Here is a 23,303-nt window from a genome sequence, read left to right on the forward strand (position 1 = left end):
CTGCACATTTGATATGGCGACTGAATCGAATTGGACCGGCTTTGTATTTCAAATTTGTTTTGTTTTGTCGCATTACCCACACAAAAGCGGGCGGTTTGCTTACAACTAATTACCGCCGTACTCCATTCAAAGCAATTGAGCGGATAATTTCGGCAGAAAAAAGAGTCATTGTTCTGCGCAGTGACCTTTAGAAATCTGGCTATGACTCCATCTCGAGGGTATAATTTTTCTCTCACTGGATCTTGTACTGTATCATGTGTTCTTCTGCATCCATCATTATTGCTCACTTAAACCCAAGAGCTTGTTTATGGCGAATATTAAGGTATTTGCACGTTTGAAGCCGTGTCAGAATATAAATCAGGAACTCATCCGCTATGAAGATGAAGCGATTTGTATTCAGTCGCGTCGGGAAGTTACTTCGCACTCCATTAGTTCTGGATCCTCTAATCTACCGGAATCGATCAGATTTCGGTTTGCACACGTTTTCGGAACGGATTCGTCGCAAAATAATGTGTTCGACGTGGCCGCAAAGGATATAGTCAAAGGATTTATGGAAGGCTACAATGGAACAATATTTGCTTACGGACAAACAGGAGCTGGGAAAACTTATACTATTCAAGGGGAAATTGAGAGTGTCACCTCGTTAGTATTTTGTTTTTTTGTCTTGTAGCTGTATTTTCCAAGCCTACAAAAGGACAAACCTGAAAATAGCTATAGTTTGGTTATAACTCTTAAGGGCTACTCTTGTTTTGCTAGTATAATTTATTTTTATCATACCCTTGATGTTTAATACGTTTTTTTAGATGGCATTGGCGAAAAACAAACGGGAAGAAAAACAAGTCTTCTCAAGTTACTTGACTGACAATATTTCACCTAACCTTAATGACGACGTGTGAATTATCTCAAAGATGGTTGACTGTGTATTTTTCAACATTGTATGTAAAATGTTACGACTTTTCAACTGAAAACTAGACAGCTAAATTTTATCAGTCATTTAAGCTAGCAATCTGGTATCCTGAGAAGTATCTCTCGGATTTAAATTAACACGTGAGGAAACCCACGCACAGGATTATCAAAAATATTGCAACAATTTGAACTTGCACGTGAGGTTATTCATGACCAATATCACCGGAAAGTTGGCAAGAATTTGCACGTTCTTAAGTGGATTCGCGATCTGATATATTATAGATTCGAAGTGATCTTTTAAAAGCTGTAGCCATTTCTCTGTAGAAGTTTGCTTTCATGGTCCACTGACAGATGGCAATTTGTTCCCATATCTAATTCTAGTTCTGACTTAATTAATACCGGATACGATTTTTTTTCTTGCAAAGTGACCTTGATGTGGCTGTTACATATATTTTAAAGTGGCTCCCGCAATGTCCATGGTTCCAAATGCATCCTTTGATAATGATGAAGTTTGGCTTGTTTTGCTGACATTTTCCAGCAAGAAAGCTATTTATCTCATTCTTGGTTCTTCTAATTCTCATCTTAAAATCTGAAACTATTTATAGGGTTGGCATTATGTAATGACATCAGTTTTAAGAATCACATGTTGTAGTTGTAGAAATAATAGCGAACATGAGGAGAAGTAGGGGACAGGAAATTGGCTTTCAAGATGAACAAGTTAGACCATATTTGGAAGAGGGTAGACATGTCATAAATAGATTTTAAAATTCTTTAATAGGTAGTGGCACATTTTTGTGCATGGAAATTTCAACATGTTGAATCTTCCTGCGAAAAGCAATTTTGTTTAAAATGGTCAAAAGTTGTAGAAACTTGGAGGGGGGAGCAGTGAGATCACAGAATTTTATGGACAAGGGAGCTAAGTCTTGATTCAGATCATGTAGAGTCTTATAGCTGGGGCAATAGTATTCTTAATTGCTACGGAGCCCAGTGAGGTAAGGATGATCTAAATCATTAGAGTTGCAAAGCTGTAGCCATGATAGAGGAAAAATTTCTGCTTCTTTTAATTTCATGCTGTTGCACAACCTGCTTGTGGTTCATATATCTGTAGCTTTTTTTATGGAAACAGATTATTCAGTGAGATGGCAGAACTAGCTAGGAGGATCAAGGAATGGGAGGGGGGATCAAGAAATTGGTATTCTATCTCTATTCATTTGTATTTAGAGTCGCAGAGCTGTAGCCATAATAGAGCACTAATTTCTGCTTCTTTTAGCTTAATGCCGTCACCCAACTTCTTTGTAACTCATTTCTGTAGCTTTTTGTCACTGAAACAGATTATGCAGGGAGACTGCAGAACTAGCTAGGAGGATCAAGGAGTGGGGGGGGGGTGTGTCAAGAAATTGGAATTTCATTTGTATTCTAGATGTATGTGTTCTTATTGTTTGTAATTCCTGTTTATCATAAAATTGAAAAAATCATGGTCAGCCCTAGATGACTATACGATGAATGGATAACATATGATAAAAAATGAAGAATAGATATGAATTTCTACTGGTAAACTTGAAAAATCTTGTCTAAAATTCTCTCGATGCTTATATAGATTTGTGACCTTCCAGTATCTTCTTCATTCTTGACCCTCAGGACCTTAATTTTGTTGTTTTTAAATACTTACATTAGTTAATATTGCGTGAAAATTTGAGACTCTTTTGTCTATGACAGTTGCTTTTTTTTCCATAAGTATCAGTACAAGTGTTGAGCATCTATATACACATAATGGCTTAGTTTGATATTTGACCATTCATTCTTAGATCCAACAACAATGGAATCATTTTGCAAAGTCTGTCCATGATTTTTGACCACATTAGTCAAGTTGAGCATGAAACAATCAGTATTCATGTTTCATTCATGGAAATCTACAAAGAGATGGCATTTGATTTGCTGGGATTTATCCAGGGTAAAGATACAGGGAAAGCCAAGCAGGTGAGGTAGATTGTTTTAACCCTTTATTGTATGTGGGAAAAATTACTGAATGCTGTTTGGCCGAGACAGAGTGCATTTTTTCTTAATCACGAGGGCACTTTTGGTACTGAAGAGGGCACAATCATTTGATGCTGATTGAGTGTTTTTGCTGTTTGCAGTAACAAATTTAGTGATTGCAGTTTAACTGAGTGAAGTTGTTGACTATATTTCAGGAATAAAATGTTCATTGGATCTATCGGTCAGTTACATTTATGACAATGTTTGTGACGACATTGAAAGGGTATCATGGTATGACATCATGCGGGAATGCAATTCCCCCTAAAAATTTGCCCTTTATGTGATAAACAAGTAATCGCAAGAGCCCTTTGGGCAATTAAGGATTAATTTCATATATATTTTCAAAGTTTTCTAAAAATTATCCTCATTGTTTCATGACGTGGGCAATTTTACAAAAACTGTGAAAATACGCGTAAAATCAATCCATAATTGCCCCCAGGCCTGTGCGATTGCATAACTAACTCCCAAGATCTGATTGTTAATTCTCCCCTCTTGCTGCAACACATTTCCTTGTAAATTAGTGACAAGAATTTGGTGTTGGATCAACATAACAAATTCTAACTAATAAGATTTAGTATTCTCATTACCTGTTCATTGAATAATATCTGAATATTATTAGAAGAAGTTATATGTTGATTACTTTTGGGAGTGAAAGGATTAATATACTTTGAATCATTGTTTGACTCTACTCACTTTGATCCATGTTCATGGTTACTCTAACAGGTTCTGGTTACAATGGCTGGGGACGGTGTCTGCCATCTTCATGGAATTTCTCATCATCATGTACAATCATTCGATGAAGCCGCAGGGTTATATCAGTTGGGCATGGCAAGCTGCAAAACTGCTGAAACACCTGACAATAAAAGATCGTCCAGATCACATACTGTGTTTAGCATTAAAATGCTCCGTCAAAGGCCTGGTGAAGAGATATTTTTGAGGTGTGTAAAATGATATGACCAAAACAGTCTGAACATGTGTCTTTTGACCTCACTATGGATTTCTTGCAGTACAAGAATTTACCCAAAATTTTGCACAGATAGAAATTTTTACTTAAAAGAGAGTGACTTGAATTGAAGCAAACTTTTCACCCCTTTCATACTCAGTGTCTAAATATCATTGCTTGGCATTGTTTTTTATACATTTTTTTATGATTGTGCATCTGAGAATTTGGTATGAAATCTAACATTACTCCACTGTTGATATATTTCTTTCCTGTCACCTTTCTGTGTCAAAATATACTGGCACTGTATGGGGAAATTCATTTTTGGTCTAATAATTTATTCCTGTAGCCATGGTACTGATTCCATGATTTATTATTTATATCACTGGACTTATTACTGTGCGTAATAATCTGTTCTTGTAGCAAGGGCTCCCAGATATATTTATATTGTAGGACTTATTACGTAATAATGATCTGTTTCTGTAGCTAAGGGCCCTCAAGTGTTATCAGCATCGCCAAAGGTGTTGCAAAATCATGATTATCTGTTCTTGTAGTGAAGAGCTTTCAGACATGTATACATTACTGGAACTATTGCATAAATATAACAATCTTTTCTTGTGGCATGGGCTCCCAGATATATCTATTGTGTAGTAGTCATCTTAATCTTCTAACTCCCAGCTTTTGATTACATCACTTGAGCTATTGCGTAAGAATTATCTTACCCTTTATGGAAGAATTTTAGTGGTATCCACAGAGTTTTTATTTAGATAGGGAAAACAGTTACAAATAACAGTAGGATATTGTTCACATCAGAACAAATGTAAGCCCCAGTTATTGAAATTTAGTTGGAGCATTCCATCACGTATATTTGTGTAATGCAAAGGATCTTTTCACCTTTTATGCCAAGAGAACAATTTCAGGTGCATGAATAGGATGATTGACAGTGGCATCCACCCTTTTGGGGTCAAATAATCCTATTAAAAATTCCCAGTAACTTTCACTTGCTAAAAGTTGGTGAAGATGAGGTGAGATAAGATTTGGTTTCAATTTAACATGTGGTTGCACTTTGGATTTTTGAGGTTGATAGATTACGTTCAACTTGATGAAAGAACTTTAGTCACACTCTTAGAAAAATGTCACTAATGGATTGTGAGACCTTTTAGTTGGTAGGCTGTGTTTTTTGTCACAAACTCTGGTTACATAAGTAATTATATTACATAACTGAATGCTCAGTTCATGAACAAATGTAGCTTCTTTGTGGTGGTTAGGACAAACACTATTCTTGTCTGAATGTCAGCTTGTGTCTCGTTTTGTGGTTAGAAATTATCTTATACTTTTTTAGACAGGCCAATATACTTAGTGTAGTAAGCTTTATTTATTGCAAACAGCTGGAAACATTACACTTATTTGTTACGTAGAAACATATACCTCTTGGTAAAACTTTGGGACACTGTCTTGTAGTAGAAGAGCAAGTGCTTTGTTGCAGGGTCTCTTTCTGGCCACTCCTCATGAAAATATGCAACAGCTAACAGGTTAGATATAAAGTTTCCCATGTTCTATCCTTATGGATGAAGGTCCCAATACCTGGTTCAATTTGGCATGGGGTCTCACTCACTAGAGACTGTTTATCGATGGCCTGCAAGCTCAAAGCATGTCTTGTGTCTTGTCATAATGATTATAAATCCTTGCTAGCCTTCATCTTGTCCAATACCACCAGTGTAAGGTTTTTAAATAAGTAAGATTTTGGGGAGATTCTAGTTCTAAGTAAACATTTTTAAAACCACAGGAAATGTTGTTGAAAATTAACTCAGTTTAATCATTTTATATATTTCTATGCTAATACTATTAAAAAATAGCTGCTTTCTAAAATAATTCACTCAGTTTTACATCAGTGGACAACTAAAAATTGCCTTCATCAGGATTATGTTATGAAGAACAACCAATGTCTGCTCCCAAGGGGAACATTTAGATTTCTTTTCCCACTAGTCGGAATATTTCAGCAAAACCAAGTTGAGGGAAATGTTGAAATTTGTGGTATAACAAACCAACTGTTTCCCAGAGGACCAACATAGCAAACAAGCAAACTATGGGTGGTTGTCACACTGCAACATATTTAACTGAAAACACTGAATGTACCTTTGAAGAATCACATTTCTGGAGTCGTTCTGATCTGCTCTGTCAGTTTTTCTTATGATGAAGTACAAAAATGTGTTTTTTTTGGCCACAGTCTGCTCCATTGGGTTTTCAAGAGCTAGTGCAGAGCTCGGGATAAACTGTCTTGAATCACTGAGAAGTTCAGAGAAGAGGGCTTTTAATATAAATGTCACACCGCAAACACACCTCTGGCTGAATGCCACGTTCTGATCATGTGCAAAACCCGCACAATAATTTATTCAATTTATGTTTCCCACGTGAAATAGAAATTTGACAGGATGTCTAAACTTTATCCTGAGTGAGGTGCATTTTGATTTATTCAGGGTCATGTGGTTTTCAATCAGCTCATCACCATATTGTGTTACTTTTTAACTTGTGAATTGCGCGCATGCGCAAGAGTGAGTTATAGATATGATGTGGAGAATGGCACTTGCTCGCTCGCTCGCTCGAATGGTCGATTCCTGTAAAATTTTTTTTGATTTTAGGCTTTTGAGTGCATTTGATAATTTTTGGCAAGTAGTAAACAAACGAAATGGTGACCTTTGTTGCTAAGAATAGTGATGGGGTGAAAAAGAAGCCAATGATAATCAATGATAATAGTTTCAACAAGCGGTGCAGGAATTTCAACACGCCTGCCACGCTAGCAGGTGTGCGAGGATTCATACTGAAATAAGAGAACAACCTTCATTTTTCATAAAATTGTAATTTACAATCCTTGAACTTGAAAACAATCTGAAGATTCATTAAAAATATCACTTACTCCAAAGTGCTCGGAGTTTACAGGTGTTCAAAAGCTTTTTCTGTTATGGTGTGAGATTGGGGACAAAAAAAGATCATTACATTTCGTATTGTGTGTTTTTTCTATGTGAAGCAACAGAAGGTGCTGGCGACTGACGAAATTACAGGTTAACACGAAAATCAAATAACACCTAAACAAATAATTTTTGCTACCGATTTCAGTGAATTTTTGAATGTCAGACAACTCGCCCCTTGGACAATTAGCCTCAGACGATTAGCCCCCAGTCTCTGGACGATTAGCCCCCAGTCTTTGGACAATTAGCCCCCAGTCCCTGGACGATTAGCCCCCAGTCTTAGTTTATGTAAAGGAGAAGTTACGTTCATCTGTTGGTCATTGACTTTTATGAGTTTGTGGCTCCTAAAGGAGCCCTTTTTTTTTTTGTGAATGTCTATCTTTATTAACATTTAAATAAACACCAATTGACATTAACAAGTAGTCGCCAATAAGTTAAAGTTTCGAAGTTTCGTCCCTGGTTTCTTTCCTTTCCTATTTAAACAACATGACGGAGAAACATTCGTAAAGTATGAAAACAGAAAGAACACAGTTCATTTTTGTAGAATATATAAACAGAAAGAACACAGTTCACTTTATAATTCGATACGCACGGCAGAGAAACGTTCATAACAAGCAAACAACAAGACAGCAAGAACGTAGTTTACTTTATAATTTAACACGCATGGCAGAGAAATGTTTGTAAAAAGCAAATAACAAGAACATTGTTTATTTCATAATATATGATAGGGAAACGTTCGTAAAAAGTAAAGGGCAAGAACATAATTTATTTCAAGGTTGGTGGGTTGGGGGCTAATAATCCAGAGACTGGAGGCTAATCGTCCAAATACTGGGGGCTAATCGTCCAGAGACTGGGGGCTAGTCGTCTGGGGCTAATTGTCCAGGGGGCGAGTTGTCCGGATACCGAATTTTTAAAGAACAATTTTCTTTTAAGTTTCAAGACAATTTGAAGAGTCAAAATAAATATTACTTACTAAAATGCGTAATTTATTCACCACAAAATTGGTAAATAGGCCTGAAATGAAATTCTATCTTGTTCTTGATCATATGTTGCCTAGCACGTGACCAAAATCTACCCAGGCAGAAATCCAAAATGACGGTGGTAGTCTGGGCTTAGTTATATCACTCAAAAATCGTTCCCATTTGTCTCATTTGATAAAGAGGGAATCATTAATGTTTTCATTAAGACAGTATTGCCTTAATTTTCCGAAATTTACAATGATAGACAGTAAATTTCACTTTTCACCCTCATTTACTTACAACCTTTTCTTTTAAACTGGAAACAAAAATGATATGTGTTTAAAACACATGACATCATCCACCCTTGTCAAATGTAATAGCATGATCATTTCAAATGTAATGCCTTCTTATCCCAACGTTACTTAGTTTCTTTGCTACATTAGCAAACACTGAACTACTGCTTGTACTCTAAATATGACAATCCACCACAAAATCTCCTAAACCAGATAACATTAAACATAATCCAAAAAATCATGTAAGTTATCTGTCAATTCACAAGTTTTCTCACAGAGCAGTTTGATTCTATGTAAAGTAAACCCGATGTCATATTTTGGAAATTAACCATTGAATAATAAAGCTTGCCATTAGATGCTAAGATAAAGATAAAGCAGTTATTAGATTCATACCAGATATGTTTGCTAAATTTTAAAGATAAGCAATGTTGTAAGCATTAACTCCTGTTTTGCATGAACCTACAATTAGTGGCAAATGTAGAGTGCACACTTCCCCCAATGTAGATGGTGGGCAGCTTAACACTTAACAAAATAAACAGAAATCTTTTAATTCATCTGAACAGGTTTCTTGAAAGTCTTCCCCTTTTCCTCAAAGAATGTTACAAGAAATTATTGACCATTTTGTCAACACCAGGCAATATAGAAAATGCAGGAGCAGGGGGGGGGGGGGGAGTGTGCCAAGACTTTATCCACCAATAGTCCATTTTACAGTTTTGTGCTTGGTTGCCAAGCCTTTGAATTGGAGTGAGGCTAAGGGTGACCTTGTTATGATACAAAGCTTGCTGCTTTTCAAATGTAAATTACTTTGTTATCATGCTAACGAGATACTGGTCTCTGTCACAACAAGGTCACCTTCAGCCTCACTCCAAATCAAAAGCTTGGCGACTAAGTGCACAACTGTAAAATGGCCTATTGTAGGTGTGGCTTGGCTTGCCATTATATTCTCTGATGCTCAGTTGAAGAGCATTGGAGCATGAAATATGAAGTGTTGGGCCTCCATTTCTTTTGGAAGACTCAGGTTTTTTCTTTTCTCATGCTCGTGACACAACAAACAAAATGTTGTTTTTCTATGACAACCAAGCTTGACATTTTTAAAACATCTGTCTTATTCTTATTCTTGTCTGCTTTTTGGCTTTTAATTTTAGGTCAAAGCTGATCTTGGTGGATCTTGCTGGATCAGAGCAAGTTGGGAAATCAGGAAGTGATAGGAACCAATGTAGTGAATCAAAACACATCAATCTTTCTCTGCATCACTTGGAAACTGTAATTATTGCTCTTCAGAGGTTTCGCATGAGGTGTATGAGGAAGAAACAAACTGGAAAATGTTTATGCCGTAGCTCTAGTGCCATCATGCAGCAAACAAGAGATGCGGCACTGATTCCTAAGCCAGCATTGAGTGCTAAATTGAAGAGTGCAAGTGCATTTGAGTTGGGAAAAGGAAGTGTGTCGTCCCATTCTTCTGACTGTGACCAAACCCATGTGCCCTATGAGAATTCCCTTCTGACCATGTTATTACAAGACAGCTTAGGTAAGTAAGTTGTACCACACCGTGAAAAGCTGCATAGTAAATAAAAATCTTTGAAACTCATGAAGCCTAAAACTGTCAGAGGTCTACTGAGTTTTTGCAGCATGGCATCAGTGGTAGAGTTACTTTGCTTGGATGGTATCAATTGCAGGTTACCCCAACATTTTTGATAGTTTCTCTTGTGACTGGAAATCACACTGTGAATTTGAAATCTTGAAGCATTTGCAAGATAAGATTTCTTCCTCAAAAATTTAACAAGGTGAACCTGAACCTTGATCTTTGAGCCAGCACAGTTCCAGAAGCCACTGTATGTATGTGCATGTTTGAAATAAAAATTGACTCCCAGGAATCTGAAAAATCTAAATCACTTTACCACTCTGTTTTACATAGTTAGATTCAATTGTTTTTCAATATTTCATACAGGAGGAAACTGTAACACAGCTATGATTGCAGCATTGTCCCTTGATGAGGAAAACCTGCCAGAGACCATTGCCACGTGCAGGGTTGCTCAAAGAGTTGCACGGATTCTCAACAAGCCAGTGTGAGTATGAATGTTAAATAACAATTTGTTGGTATTTAAGATGTAAAAGTCAACTTTCAGAGTTCATTTTACAACAGGTGAGAGGATACTGAAACATTTCAGTAATGGTGAAACCCCATCTCAGCTCAGGGGAAAAACTCAGAGCTAGAAGAAATATTCCCCAAACAGGTTTTCCTTCAATAAAAATAACACATCCCTTCTATGGTGGTACCACATACAGTAGGCCCTTGATTAAAGAGACACCTACAGGACTAGGAAAAGTGTTCCCACATTAGAGGAGTCCCTTCTGTGATGGTAACACATACAGTAGACCCTTGATTAAAGAGACACCCACAGGACTAGGAAAAGTGATCCCTCATAAGAGGAGTCCCCTCTGTGATGGTAAAACATACTATAGTCCCTGAATTGAAGAGACACCCACAGGACTAGGAAAAGTGATCCCTTATAAAAGTAGTCCCCTCTGTGGTGGTAACACATCCGTAGTTCCTTAATTAAAGAGACACCCACAGGACTAGGAAAAGTGTTCCTTTATTAGAGGAGTCCCTTCCGTGATGGTAAAACATACTGTAGTCCCTTAAGTAAAGAGACACCCACAGGACTAGGAAAAGTGATCCCTCATAAGAGGAGTCCCCTCTGTGATGGTAAAACATACTATAGTCCCTGAATTGAAGAGACACCCACAGGACTAGGAAAAGTGATCCCTTATAAGAGGAGTCCCCTCTGTGGTGGTAACACATACTGTAGTCCCTTAATTAAAGAGACACCCACAGTACTAGGAAAAGTGATCCCTTATAAGAGGAGTCCCCTCTGTGGTGGTAACACATACTGTAGTCCCTTAATTAAAGAGACACCCACAGGACTAGGAAAAGTGATCCCTTATAAGAGGAGTCCCTTCTGTGATGGTAAAACATACCATATAATTTAGTCCCTTAATTAAAGAGACACCCACAGGACCAGGAAAAGTGTTCCCTGATTGGAGGAGTCCCTTGTGTGGTGGTAATGCATGCAGTAGGCCCTTCATTCAAGGAGTACCTGGATGACCAAAGAAGTGTCCCCTGATGCTGATATTTCAAATTGGAAAATACTATTTGAAATATTTCTATTGACCCATTATCTCCCAGAAGTGATAAACATGTAACTTCTCCTTATAATATCCACTCGTTATCCAGTAAATAGGTAACAGGAATACTCAAGCCTATTAAGCCGAGGTTGTTATTTTCATCTTGCACTAAATTCTTATGACTAATTTACAGGGAAATTTTTAGCAGCTAGAGGGGTGAATAAACAATCTGAACTTGGGATGTTAAGGGTTAAGTCTCTATGACACTCGTATAATTTCAAGGGGTAGAGGTTTGATAGTAGCACTTTAACGAGACCTTCTGCTGTACTGGGGTGCTAGGTTCTATCTTCTAGGTTAACCAAAGTGATCAAAAGGGATTTTTTCTCCTCACAGAATCAATACATCCATCATTACAATGCATCATACACATTTTCAGTCAGGGGATATGGTCTGACTTAGCACCAAATTCTTAGAGATGAAACGATGCGCAAATTATAGCAGACAGTACAGAGAGTTGATAATAAGGTATTAAGAACTGAAATTGTGAAATCATTGTTTATCTGTGTACAGAAGGAGATCTTGTACTTTTTCACTTTCAGACGCAACGAAGAGATTGACAAAAATATGGTTATAAGACGGCTCCAAACAACTTTGGCAAAACTACACTTAGAACTAGCACATTACAAGGTAGGGCATTTGTTATTTCCTGGGGTTTATGGAGTGATGCTATCTTGAATCCTGGTATATACCGTATGGGTGAAGAGGTGAGGGCTCGACTTTGGAATGACCTAATATTAACCTTAAATTTTCTTTTATTTATTAAGTAAGTTATTGAGCAGTTTGCCCTCTCAAGTGCGTCTTTCAAGGGATTTAAATGACTTCAAAAGTAAATTGCAAGATTGTAGCTTTTGAGGACGTGTCTTATAGTTTTCTTGTCATTTTTTTAGTTTATGATTTAGCTTTCTATATTCATTGTTAGTTTTTACATATTTATTGTGTTGTTTTTAGATGGCATGATATTATATGTTAGCTGTAATTACTAAAGATTTTATTTATACTCGTTCGTATTTTGAATGAGTTCTTAGCTCCTTGACGAAACGTGTTAAAATAAATGATTGATTAATTGATTGATTGACGCTTAAATTATGCGCATAATGGCTCACATTACCGGACCTTATCCTGGTTTCACTGAGTTAAATAGAATAAAGAGATTAGAAGTATTTTTCTCACCATGGGTTTGCACTCAAACCCTCTACACCCTAACATCAGTATTTATTATTCTCCCTACTGTTCTCTATGCATTTCCTTAGGAGCTGGCAAAGAGAATTTGTTAAAAAAATCAAGAGCTTCTTAGTTGGTGATTATTTCTTTTACTCTTGTGATCTTAATGTGTGACTCAGGGGTGATATTTTAGGGAGAAATTAGATGCTATTAACTTTGGGGGGGGGGGGGTCAAAAGGGTTAATCCGTGGCTGGTCATCTGCCCCCACTAGCCTTTGGCATGGACTTCCTGTGAATTCGCTCGTGGTTATTAACCTTTGAACCTCTGGAGTGGCTGGCTTCTAAAGTCTCCTTATATTTTCACCCCTGGATTTAACATCAGGGTCATGAGAATAAATAAAGTGATCATCAGCTAAAGAAGTTCAGTCAATTGTGGAACAAATTCTCCTTGTCAGTAGCATAGGAGTTGTAAAGGGAACGGTGTGGAGAATATGCATATTGATGTTAGGGTTTAGTGTGTTCATGTTCCGTAGAGAGAAATACTGGGAATTTAGCAGAAATGACGCTGCTCACAAGCAAACGATTTGTATCAGGAGGCCGTCAGTTAAACTAAACTTGCGTGAAAGGCTTGGTTGGCAATTTATTTCGTGAAAATGTAAGCCGCAAATGTCGCGTGTCTCAACTTTCTAAATTGCTCCTGCTCACCCCCATAGACTTTGTAGGGTGCACTTCTAAGGCAGTTGTCGCCGGATGAAATGATTTTCGTCTTTGCCTTACTCAGAAGCAGAACAAGCTGCTGTTTTTACCGCTGGATCATCAGAACAGCCTTAACGACGAAGAAGATTGTGTAGTGGTGATGCAGGCTTTCCTTGCTGGTAGAATAAGAGATCCGGTGTCACACGGTGAGAACTCAAAACATCTTCCTATAAATTCTTCTTACCTCTAAATGAGAAACTCAAGTGCGCAGGTGATGAGAATTTGTAGCTGAGGAAGATTCTGTCTAGAATAAAAGAACGAATTGTCGAGGAAACAACTTGGAAAATGGGTTCATTTATAGCTGGATCTTTTTATAAATGCAACCGCGCATTTATAAATTAGTTACGAGAATTTGGTGTTGGATTAAGATGAATACTTCTAGCTGATAGATTCTCATGTTCTCTTAACTTGTTTACTGAAAAGAATTATTTTATGGGGAGAATTATATTATGGGGAGAAGTTACACGTTCATCACTTCTGGGAGTTAAAGGGTTAATTCTTCGCCTGATTAGTTTGGAAAATTAGGCCGATTTTTTCAAACAATCACAGCGTTTACTAAAAGAAACCAAGAAAGTCCCGAATTGATTTCGGCTCGTAATTGGAAAAAAAATATCCTTTTTAATTACTGTTTTTTTTTTTGTGGTCAATAACAGGTATAGATACACCTACGAAGTTCCGCACCTCATTGCGATACTTGCGTCAGGTGCTTGGGGAAGTGAGAATGCAATGCTTAGATGACAAGGATAGCGGTGTACGCACGGGCAGTGAGCCTGCATCACCACTGACCAGCGAAGGGGAAAATGACGGGCACTTGGTGTCCAGTTTCATCGAAAAGCTGCCTTTTCCCGTTGGCGATCTGTCTCAACACAGGTATGTCGCCATTTAGTTGATTGAATACTTCAGTTTTATAATTTTCGAGGATCCTCATCATAAGAAAACAGTTTACCACAGAGAAGTTTTCAGTTTTCAGTTTTCACATCATTTCTGGGGAGCCAGAAATGTTTAGCAATTCTTAACTTTCAGTGAACAGAGGAGTGGCTTTGCATGAACAAAATCACGAGTGCATGAAAGTGGAAGATGATTTTCGATGATGATATCGTTGTAAGGTAAATAACAAGGATTTGCGCGACATCCCCAAACCACAGTGAAAGCTAGTTTGGTTTTGTCAACTGAGTTAACAATGTAAATTGGTCACCGTAAAGAGTTTCATAGCTGACGTTTCGAGCGTTCGTTCGTTTCGAACGTTCAAGAACGTCAGCTTTGACACTCTTAACGGTGGCCAATTTACATTATCAACCTAGTAGTTAAAACCAAATGATCTTGTGATACTCCCTTGTGATACTCCCACCGACGCAGCACCACAGTTTCTTTAGACACTACTTCTTTTATTAATAGTGAAAGCTGATGTGTGTAGGTCCGGAGGGTTGGCCTTGGCCTGAGTCGTCCGGCCCTGCTTTTTCACGGCTTATTTGCATTTTCTGAACTTAGAATGAAACAAAGGAGTCGCACTTCTGAATTTTCTACTGTAGAATCGTTTTAGTAGCTATCTAGCGCGCGCCCTTCTTTCTCTGCAAGTACGTCCTATTCAGAAAAAACCAAAATGTTCTAAGTTTCAAAACTTAGTCGTCATATGATACAATGCTTATTGACTGAGTTTGATGGAGCCGAACGGAAAAATAGTTGGCTCTCGGGCGTGAACTACACATCAAGCGCAGCCAAATGTTTTCCCGTCCGGCCGTCCCGCTCAGTCATTGTAGCTGAGTTGAAACGACCGCTTTTTTGTTGAAACATCCATTCAAAGGTTACATCTGTGAACATGTGAGCGTAGGAAATAACTTCGCTTACCATCAATCCTCTGGTAACCTTTTGTTACAGCGGCCATTTTACGTAAGGACAGCTTTACTGCCTAAAATTACTTATCAAATGCCCATGAAGATCTCCTTGATTCTCACTTTTCTGCAAAAACAGAAAAAACCTTTGGAGGTTAATTTTAGAGAGTTGATGTCCATGTGACGATGGTTTGCGCGCAATCCTGTTGGCATAGAACTATTTTCTTTGCAGTTATAACAAGAGAAAATGCATTTTTGCGTATTCGGAATCTTTTATGTAATATACTTGACAGTTTTTTCCAAAGTGTTACAGTTTTTCATTGACGAGAGGCTACTTTGATAAACGATCAACATATTTCTTTTTGCCTATACTTGTTTTAAAGGACCAATCTCTTTCTTGTACCTGTTTTGTGGTTTGTGTCCATTTACGTCTTCAGAGCAATTTACAATTGAGCGTTGCAAGCAAGTCGTGATTGGTTTTGCCCCACTGTTCCATAATTAGTCAGGAAAACTCGCGCCACTTTTTCAACCAATCAATCGCAGCTTGATGACTTGTGGTTTCCCGTGCAGGAGGCTGTTAAAAATATTCAGTGCGCTCTTGAGAGTAATCCACTATCCCAATCTTTGATTGGTCTAGGTAACATGTGTCACCCTGTCGACCAATGAAACCGACCCTAAAGCAATCATGACTTGGTTACTCGCGTTTTCCCGCGCTTTTAGACAGTTTGCTTGTTTTGAAGGTCTCACTCGTTCCATGTGATATTTTCTTTCTTTTATTAAACATTGTGATTACGTTGGTTTTGGTTTTACGTCACTCGAACGAAATGCGCTGTAATATTTACGTTTGTTCTGATTGGTCATTGTGGTTTCTTTGGTTGTTGTTTCACAACACTCAGTTGAAATGCATCGCATAACCATAAAAAAACGTGTTAAGTGGAAATTCAGTGCGATCTTTGTCTAGTTCTCGCTTGTCAGGAAAATAAACCATTTCTTTCTTTTTCCTTTTTGTTGTAATCTTAAAGACGCAATAACGCCGTGTGGATCAAGAAAGAAATCTAGTCATTTGTCTCGATTAGGCATGAAGGCTGTATTATTTGAGAAATTTGCGGCATTGACCTTGGGATTTGGAAGGAAAACCGCATTTCAGAAAGTAATGTGGTTACACCCTTAATCGGTTGCAAAGAATGCCGTCAGGAAATTCGCCTTCGATTATTTTGAACAACTTTTTTCAAACATAGGTTATATTTCAAACCCTGTTCGTAGATTTAGTCGTCTTTGATAGTTACATAAATGACATTTTGGTTGCTTTAAGTTGCATGTAACGTTCTAGACATTGCAACAACTTATTTAAATGAAATGCTTGTGATTTTCGTGTCCTTTCCAAGGTACATACAAGCTTATCACTCTCGTGAATCGTAGCGGATATTTTTTTTAGATGGCGGTATTACTAAAAGAATTCTAAACCGCCTGTTACAGTCTATGTTTTGCAACTCTGATAGACTTTTGAGTCCTTTAAAAAGGATTGCATTAGATTAATATTTCGGCAGGGACAACTCGAAGGCCCAGATATATATTTACTTAAAAGTATTGAGCAATAGTCACACGAAGGACATGCGAACCTCTTAAAACCGGAATATCTAAGCGGACTAACGCAGAAATAATTTTTTATAGTAATAAATACCTTTAACACTGTTACTCCTCCATTGGAGATGCTGGTAATACGGTTAGTAGAAAGCTCAAACCCGGCTCCAGTGAATATACCATGTTGTGGGTGGCTTCCTCGCTGACCATTCTCTGAATACGACCCTCAAAGTAACATTCATTGTAAATTCAACATGCTAAACAATCGTCCTTTCATAAAATTAAAACTGTTTCCTTTCACCAAAACGCTTAAAAGTGGCAGTCTAAGGTCTGCTATAAACAGATGCTAAAAATGTGTGAAGCGGCGATATCGTGATCAAAGTACAACTCGTGCTATCTGACGTGGCTTGATGTGTCGTAATCTGATTCATGTATCCTTTCATCGCCTGAAGTTTCCCGACGCGCGTCTGATGTTGTTGTTGTAAGAACATCTACTTCTTGATCTTTCTCCTCAACGTCTGCGCCTAATTTTCTCGTTTTAAAGAGGAATATGCTGAAGAAACCGTCCTGTTTATCTCCTGCTGGTAAAAAAAATATATGTAATGATGACACCGACTCTGTTTTTAGATTTGAAAGGGTAACTTTACCTTGTCCTCAGTTGTGCTAATCATGCTAATCCCACAAATGTTTTTTTTTTATTTGTTTTTCGGGTAAATGCTTGAACAATGCGAAACTGCACAAAAATGCATTCTTCACTCGCACCAGCTGTGTTAACTGCGCCATTTGCTTTGGTACACAGGGTTGATTTCAAAATGGCGCGTTTTTTGACGAGAATTTTCGAACGGAGGTAAAATGCACCAGAACTTTGGAGCATACAAGAATTTTCTCCTCTAAAACAGAAAAATCTAGCAATGCACGTTAAATATAATGATCACATTTGGTCCAATTTCTAGCACGTTCGAAGACAATTTTTCGAACCGAGTTGAAAATTGCTAGAACTTTGGAGTATACCTCTTCTGTAACACTGGAAACTTGAAGTATAGTACCGAGCGTTTACTTGGAATGATCGAGATTGAAGACAATAACTTTTTATAATAAGGCTTGTGTCGGAAACTGCCGACAAAACAAATTTAATGTTGGCAGAGTAGCTTATTTCCTTTTAGTTTAATCCTGGATCAGGCCCTTCATTCAGGTCAGGGATAGATGAAGATTATCAGGCTTATCTTGGATATGAGGTAGTTTAGAATTGTATCAATGTTCCCCATGGTAGCGTTGAAATAATTTCCAGATGTATCTCACCAACGCATGCAGACAGTTCAAATTGCCCTTCGAACCGGAATGACGTGGTTATTCAAGTCAATTTGGAAAGGGTTTGCCTCTATGAGCTGGTGTTAATGCGTAACTTGGTAATTTAGTATTATCAACTGAGTTGATAACGTAAATTGGCCACCGCAAAGAGTTTCAAAGCTGATGTTTCGATCGTTAACCCTTCGTCGATCGCTCTTTAGAAAGTTACCCGCTTTAATGCGTAACTTGTTTCGGCAGGCCGGAGTATGACGCGTCGGCACGCTTTACTTTTGAGTTCAGGAACATCCCCTCCTGATTAAAGTTGTGGTTGAAATTGGTGAGGAGATCAAGCATTTGCAATTTGCTTGAACTCTTCGTTCTCAACTGTGCGGGAGAGAACTAATGCAAATTTTTAAACAATAGTAGAATGATTGACTAGTGAATTAACTGTCTGTGGAAAGGGAATCACAAACCAGTTTGCTATTTTATAAGCTAGTTATGGTAAGAGTGATGGGTCGCAGCGACAGAAAGCGCACTAAGGCGGGATGCATGCAATCAGCCACAAAAGTATTGCCACATTCTACTGAGACCGCAATATTCTGGAATAGCGAACTAATTTTATCCCTGTGCAATGTTGCTCTTTGTTTTCTAGGAATCTTCAGCTTTAAATGGCCGGGGGGGTGGGGGTGTACTGTGGCGAAGTGCGATCATTATGGATTTTTGTTTCTAAAAATAAATAGCTGCGTGAATGTTGTGTGTCAATTGATGTTGTTGCAGATAGTAGTTTGAATTCTGTTAAAGGAAGGAGCCATTGGTCAGACTGTGACACCTGATTAGGATCATAAGCCCATTGCGTTGTTTCCTGTCCTTCTGTCCGTTCTGAAATCCGTCTTTGCTTTTTTTCCTTAGTGCACTGCATTCCTTGTTCCTTCGTTTCTTCGTTTCTTCGTTTCTTCGTCCCTTCGTTTTTTTTACAGTTTTTTTTTTCATTTCTACGGACTCTCTTTGTTTGCTGGGCTTGTTACCTTGGTTGTTGCAGGAAGCTTTGATTTACGATATCCTGTGGAACCAACGGGATGAGGAAGTGTCTCTTGCATAGAGATGTCTTAATGAAGAATGTCATTGTAGTACCTGACTAGGAATACTTTCTTGCAGAGAAAGTATTACCACCCAGGAAAGTGGCATTTCTTTCACCACCGAACACGAGGGACCAACGACCGATGGAAAGGAATATTCTTCTCCAGACTACCCTTACAGAACCCCTCAGCGGCCGGGGCCTGAAAATGGTCAGCCTTGTACTCAGACCAGCCTGCACAAAATTCGAGAGAGAAGGAAACTCCACCAAAGGGACGCGTCTGTCGGGACTGATCAGCCAGTTGAAGAAAAAGATGTAACGATAGCTGAGCTCGAACTTGAGAGGGAGACGCTTTGGTGAGTTCTGGAATACTGCTTGCGGTTCGTTGAATCAATAATGCCTCACTCGAAGGGAAGCTCCACATTTTACATCATTATCATACGAACTTACGAACAAAAGGAATTGTATTTTATTGAAACATTTCCATAAGTAAAACGTCATCAGAATAACTTGTCAGAAATATTCCTACACACTGAATAGCGTGCCCTTTTCAAGATAATTACTTGAAACTCAAACCTACATGTGCCCAAATTCTTTAAACGTGTCGCGTGACCCACACGCTGTTTGGTTTTCAAGTACGCTTTTCATGCTTACCGTTTACTTACTCTTGTCTAGTGTCAAATTTTTCTTTTTTTTTTATCTTTTGATAAATCGCAGGGACAAAAGCAAAACATTTACGTCTCGGTTGATGGATCAGCGCGCCCGTCTTGTCATGATGTCGAGACAAGGCAATCCTCCGGAAGAATTAGAAAATGAGAAAATCGCGGAGTTTCAATTAGAGAAAAAGAAGGTTAGAGAACTAATGAATAAGAAATTGGAAAAAAAAAAAAACGTTACAACACGTAGGACCTTAGTTTAGATTAATACTCACCCGTTTATAAGACAACCTTCAACGTTGCTCTGCAGAAGTGTCATTTTGTGAGTTCAGGCATAGGTACACAAGCGTGAAGGGAGTGCGAAGCAAGCTCGAGGAAAGTATGAGGCAAACGCGAGGATCGAGATACGTTCCTTCCCTCATGCCTTCCCTCGCGTTTTCTACGCGTTTGCTCGCATCCGTCTTGAAACGTAAAAGAGATAACGCCTACTCTTCAGACTAATCCATCATCTTCACCGCACTCCTTTTTTGGTGCAAGAACAGCGGCGAAGGAGATAAGGACTCCATGAGAGCTTGACGAATCTCTGTCTTCTCCTCTTAACCCTCGACACCCTATCATCAATATGCATATTCTCCTTACAGTTCTCCATACATTGCCTAAGGTGCTGACTAGGAGAATTTGTGTAACAATCAAGAGTTGGTGATCACTTCCTTTACTCCCGTGACCTCAAAGTGTGATTCAGCACTGCTACTGTAAGGAGAAATTAGTTGTTAGTCACACCCAGGGATTAAAGGATTATCAGTTAGATCAGATTACAAATGGACCCCAGTTACACGCGGGCGTATCTTTTTTTTGAGCGTTACTGACCAAACAATAAGCAAAAGTGCTGCACAATGAAACATAATTTTTAAGCCTAACCCCAGCTGTTGTAAATGAGGCCTCAGCGTTCTTCATTCCAGCCAAGAGAAAAAAGCCCTTAAGGAGACAGTTTCTTAAACGCTTCTATTTCTTGTTCAGTTTCAAGCTGGTGAAGCTAAAGATAAAATGTACTGCAAACCACATTCACAATAATTTTAAAGTGGTGATTATTATCGTATTTCATGCAGCGTGACGTGGAGAGTAAGCTGTCTTCAGTGATAAAGAAACTTGCTGATTTGAAACACACAGAACGAGCCAGACAGCTGTCCCAGGTTTGTTTGTTTGTTTGTTTTGTTTGTTTTGAACTAGAGAAATTTCAAGTTAATGCAGAAAGAAAAACGATGCATGTTGTCTTGGTTTGTGTAACTTCGCGCTCCGATTTCTCTCGGAAACATGTACCCTTTCTTTTTAGCAAGTCAGGGACAAACTTCTCGCAACTATTTCACACACTCCTTTATACCTGTTACATAAAAACTGGTTGGTTTTCTTGTTTTTTTTGGACCACTCATACAGCGTAATCCGAGATAGCGTGGTTTTTTCTATTGAGTTGATAATGCAAATGCTTTAGAAGCTCTTACGGTGGCCAAAAACCAAATTATCTTGTAACCCTCCCCGCCCCTCACCGACGCATCACCAGAGTTTCTTTTGAAACTTACCCTCTTTATTCTATGGTATTCCGGATTACCTTCGACTCCATCAATTGTAAATTGTACTTTTCTTTTTTGTCTTTAAGCCCAACCAGTGCCATCAAGTACCAGCTAATACTGTTGAGAAATTAAAGCTCAAAGAGCAGTGTACTCGTCAAAAATTGTTATCGCGAAGAGAGCAGATGAAAAGCTTGGTTTTCTCATCGTGTACACAGTCACACCAGCGAGTGCCTTCCACTGCAAGCTTCTGCTCTGGATCCGTTTACGATTCCAGCTTGTCAAGGCCGTCTTCGACGACGTTACCGAAGCCAGAAAGTGACATACGATACCTTTGCCGTACTCCACCAGGTTCTTCAATCTCGTCTACTTCCTCTTCGCATTGTAGAGTTCTCCGAGGCAAACCCACCGCGTCGAGTAGAGCGCCGAGTTGTTGCTCACACCAGACATGGAGAATGCCTTCCTGTTCTCAAAGTTCTTTATCCAAGAGAGGAGATTCTAGCAAGAGATTACCACTCAGCAGAGATGTGAAGTGCAGAACATTGGAAAATGCGAGCAAAGCTTGCCCGCTTGTCCAATACATGAGTAATTCTCACCGTGCTTTGTACCACAAGTCGACATTTCCACGTCGTATAGACTCTGACGGATTTTGTAGCTTGCGTGGAACAAAACTTATCCAGAGAACAGAGTTAAAAAAGCAAATAAAACCACCAAATAATGAACCTAGCGTGTCGGAGAGCTCTTCCAGTGTTCCTCTGGAATTGGACAGACATGTTGCAAATCTCAGCGAGAAGGATCGGGTCATTACATTACCTCCAGACGAAACGGTTCCCGAAAGAGTTTCGGTCGCACTCGATCACTCTGACCACAACGACGAAGAAGATAAATTATTAAATTTGGAGAATTTTCACCAAGTGGGATCAGGCCAAGCAACAGGTAACAAGGCTGGAAAAGAACCAAATCTCGCCTCTGTGATTCTTCTCAAAAGTCGGGAAGAGAAAAAGAGAAGAATGGAAATTCGGAAATTTTTCAATGCGGCAGAGGTAATACAAAGAACCTGGCGTACACACAAGAGAAAAAAGAAAGGGGAGAAATCCTAAATAATGGATTAAAAAAACTGTAACACTTACATTTTTAAGTTATTCTCAACAATTTAAAATTGAGTTAGCATCGTGCAGTGATAAAAAAAGAACGACTGGAAAAAAGTGAAAAAAAATAAATAAATAAAAAAAAATAAGGAGAAAGAGAGAAACTGAATTATGGAACCAAAGGCGAAATTTAGCTTGTGTCAGCCAAGAGAGCATCACATCACTCAACCTTTTCTTGGTCAGAAAGGAGTCCTGTGGATCTTCTTGCAACGCTACAATTTATTTGCGATAGCCATTTACAAACCTTGTATGAATTACATTTAAACATCGGTAACGAAAGTTGCTGCGAGAAAATCAAATTCTCGTCTCTGCATCTGATACAAATCCAAGTTCAATTCAGCTGGCATCGGAAATGCTCGGCATCAGTTATGATGTCGATATAATATAGAATTTTGTCTGTTTTAGGACAAGTAATGGTGAAGAACTAAATACCTTCTAAAAGAATCTAAATATCAACTCAAACGTTTTGAACCATTCATGCACTAGCTACGTATATAAACTTACACAAAGAACTCGCGGGAACGACTCGCGTGTATTTTAATAAAACCTATGGATCCAGACTTGTTAAATAGTAGAGAAAGATGTTAAACAGAAAGAGATTAATAGACCGTTCTATGGCATGTCACGCGACGCTTCACTCATTTGCTCTCTTCCCCCGCTGCTAAAGTGTTGCGTGACATCAAAGGCAGCAGTCGATCGTGGAGAGCGTTAGGAATGCTGTTGATGAAAGTGACTGACGTTTTAATAATCACAGAAAAGACTTCATCAAAGTCTCATCAAAGTTATCAACCGGAAACAGTTCTTCACAGGACTTCGTTGTACCACACAGGCAAGCGCACGAACAATCGCTTTTGGAACTCTTGATTCACTATTTTTCTAGGTATAAAACGATAAGAAATTAATTTACTCCTGAAGAAGGTCTTAGTTTCTTCAATACAATTGTTATATTTTTTACGTTATCGAG

General features: G+C 38.5%; 1 protein-coding gene across 2 annotated transcripts; it reads left to right on the top strand.

The window, feature by feature from the left end:
• The first annotated feature begins 23 nt into the window (after window positions 1-23).
• Window positions 24-23,247, top strand: LOC131777904 (kinesin heavy chain). 2 transcript variants are annotated; one of them, XM_059094271.2, is made up of 12 exons: window positions 24-642; window positions 2,712-2,883; window positions 3,664-3,878; window positions 9,244-9,626; window positions 10,047-10,164; window positions 11,824-11,911; window positions 13,227-13,347; window positions 13,855-14,071; window positions 19,054-19,329; window positions 19,691-19,823; window positions 20,736-20,819; window positions 21,281-23,247. In XM_059094271.2, the coding sequence occupies exons 1-12, from the start codon at window positions 308-310 to the stop codon at window positions 22,289-22,291; spliced, it is 3,153 nt and encodes a 1,050-aa protein (XP_058950254.2). In that variant the 5' UTR covers window positions 24-307; the 3' UTR covers window positions 22,292-23,247. The 2 variants fall into 2 exon arrangements, with proteins under 2 accessions (XP_058950254.2, XP_058950262.2); XM_059094279.2 differs by lacking the exon at window positions 24-642 and adding an exon at window positions 678-1,898.
• Window positions 23,248-23,303: the final 56 nt, after the last annotated feature.

This window comes from Pocillopora verrucosa, chromosome 8 (assembly GCF_036669915.1).
Source record: "Pocillopora verrucosa isolate sample1 chromosome 8, ASM3666991v2, whole genome shotgun sequence".
Classification (NCBI taxonomy): Eukaryota; Metazoa; Cnidaria; class Anthozoa; order Scleractinia; family Pocilloporidae; genus Pocillopora; species Pocillopora verrucosa.

Bases quoted from the DNA above. Each gene is read 5' to 3' on its own strand.
- LOC131777904 (XM_059094271.2), top strand. From the start codon at position 308: ATGGCGAATATTAAGGTATTTGCACGTTTGAAGCCGTGTCAGAATATA. The intron at 643-2,711 runs GTTAGTATTTTG...ATTCATTCTTAG, and splicing joins GAAATTGAGAGTGTCACCTC to ATCCAACAACAATGGAATCA. The intron at 10,165-11,823 runs GTGAGTATGAAT...TTTCACTTTCAG, and splicing joins CGGATTCTCAACAAGCCAGT to ACGCAACGAAGAGATTGACA.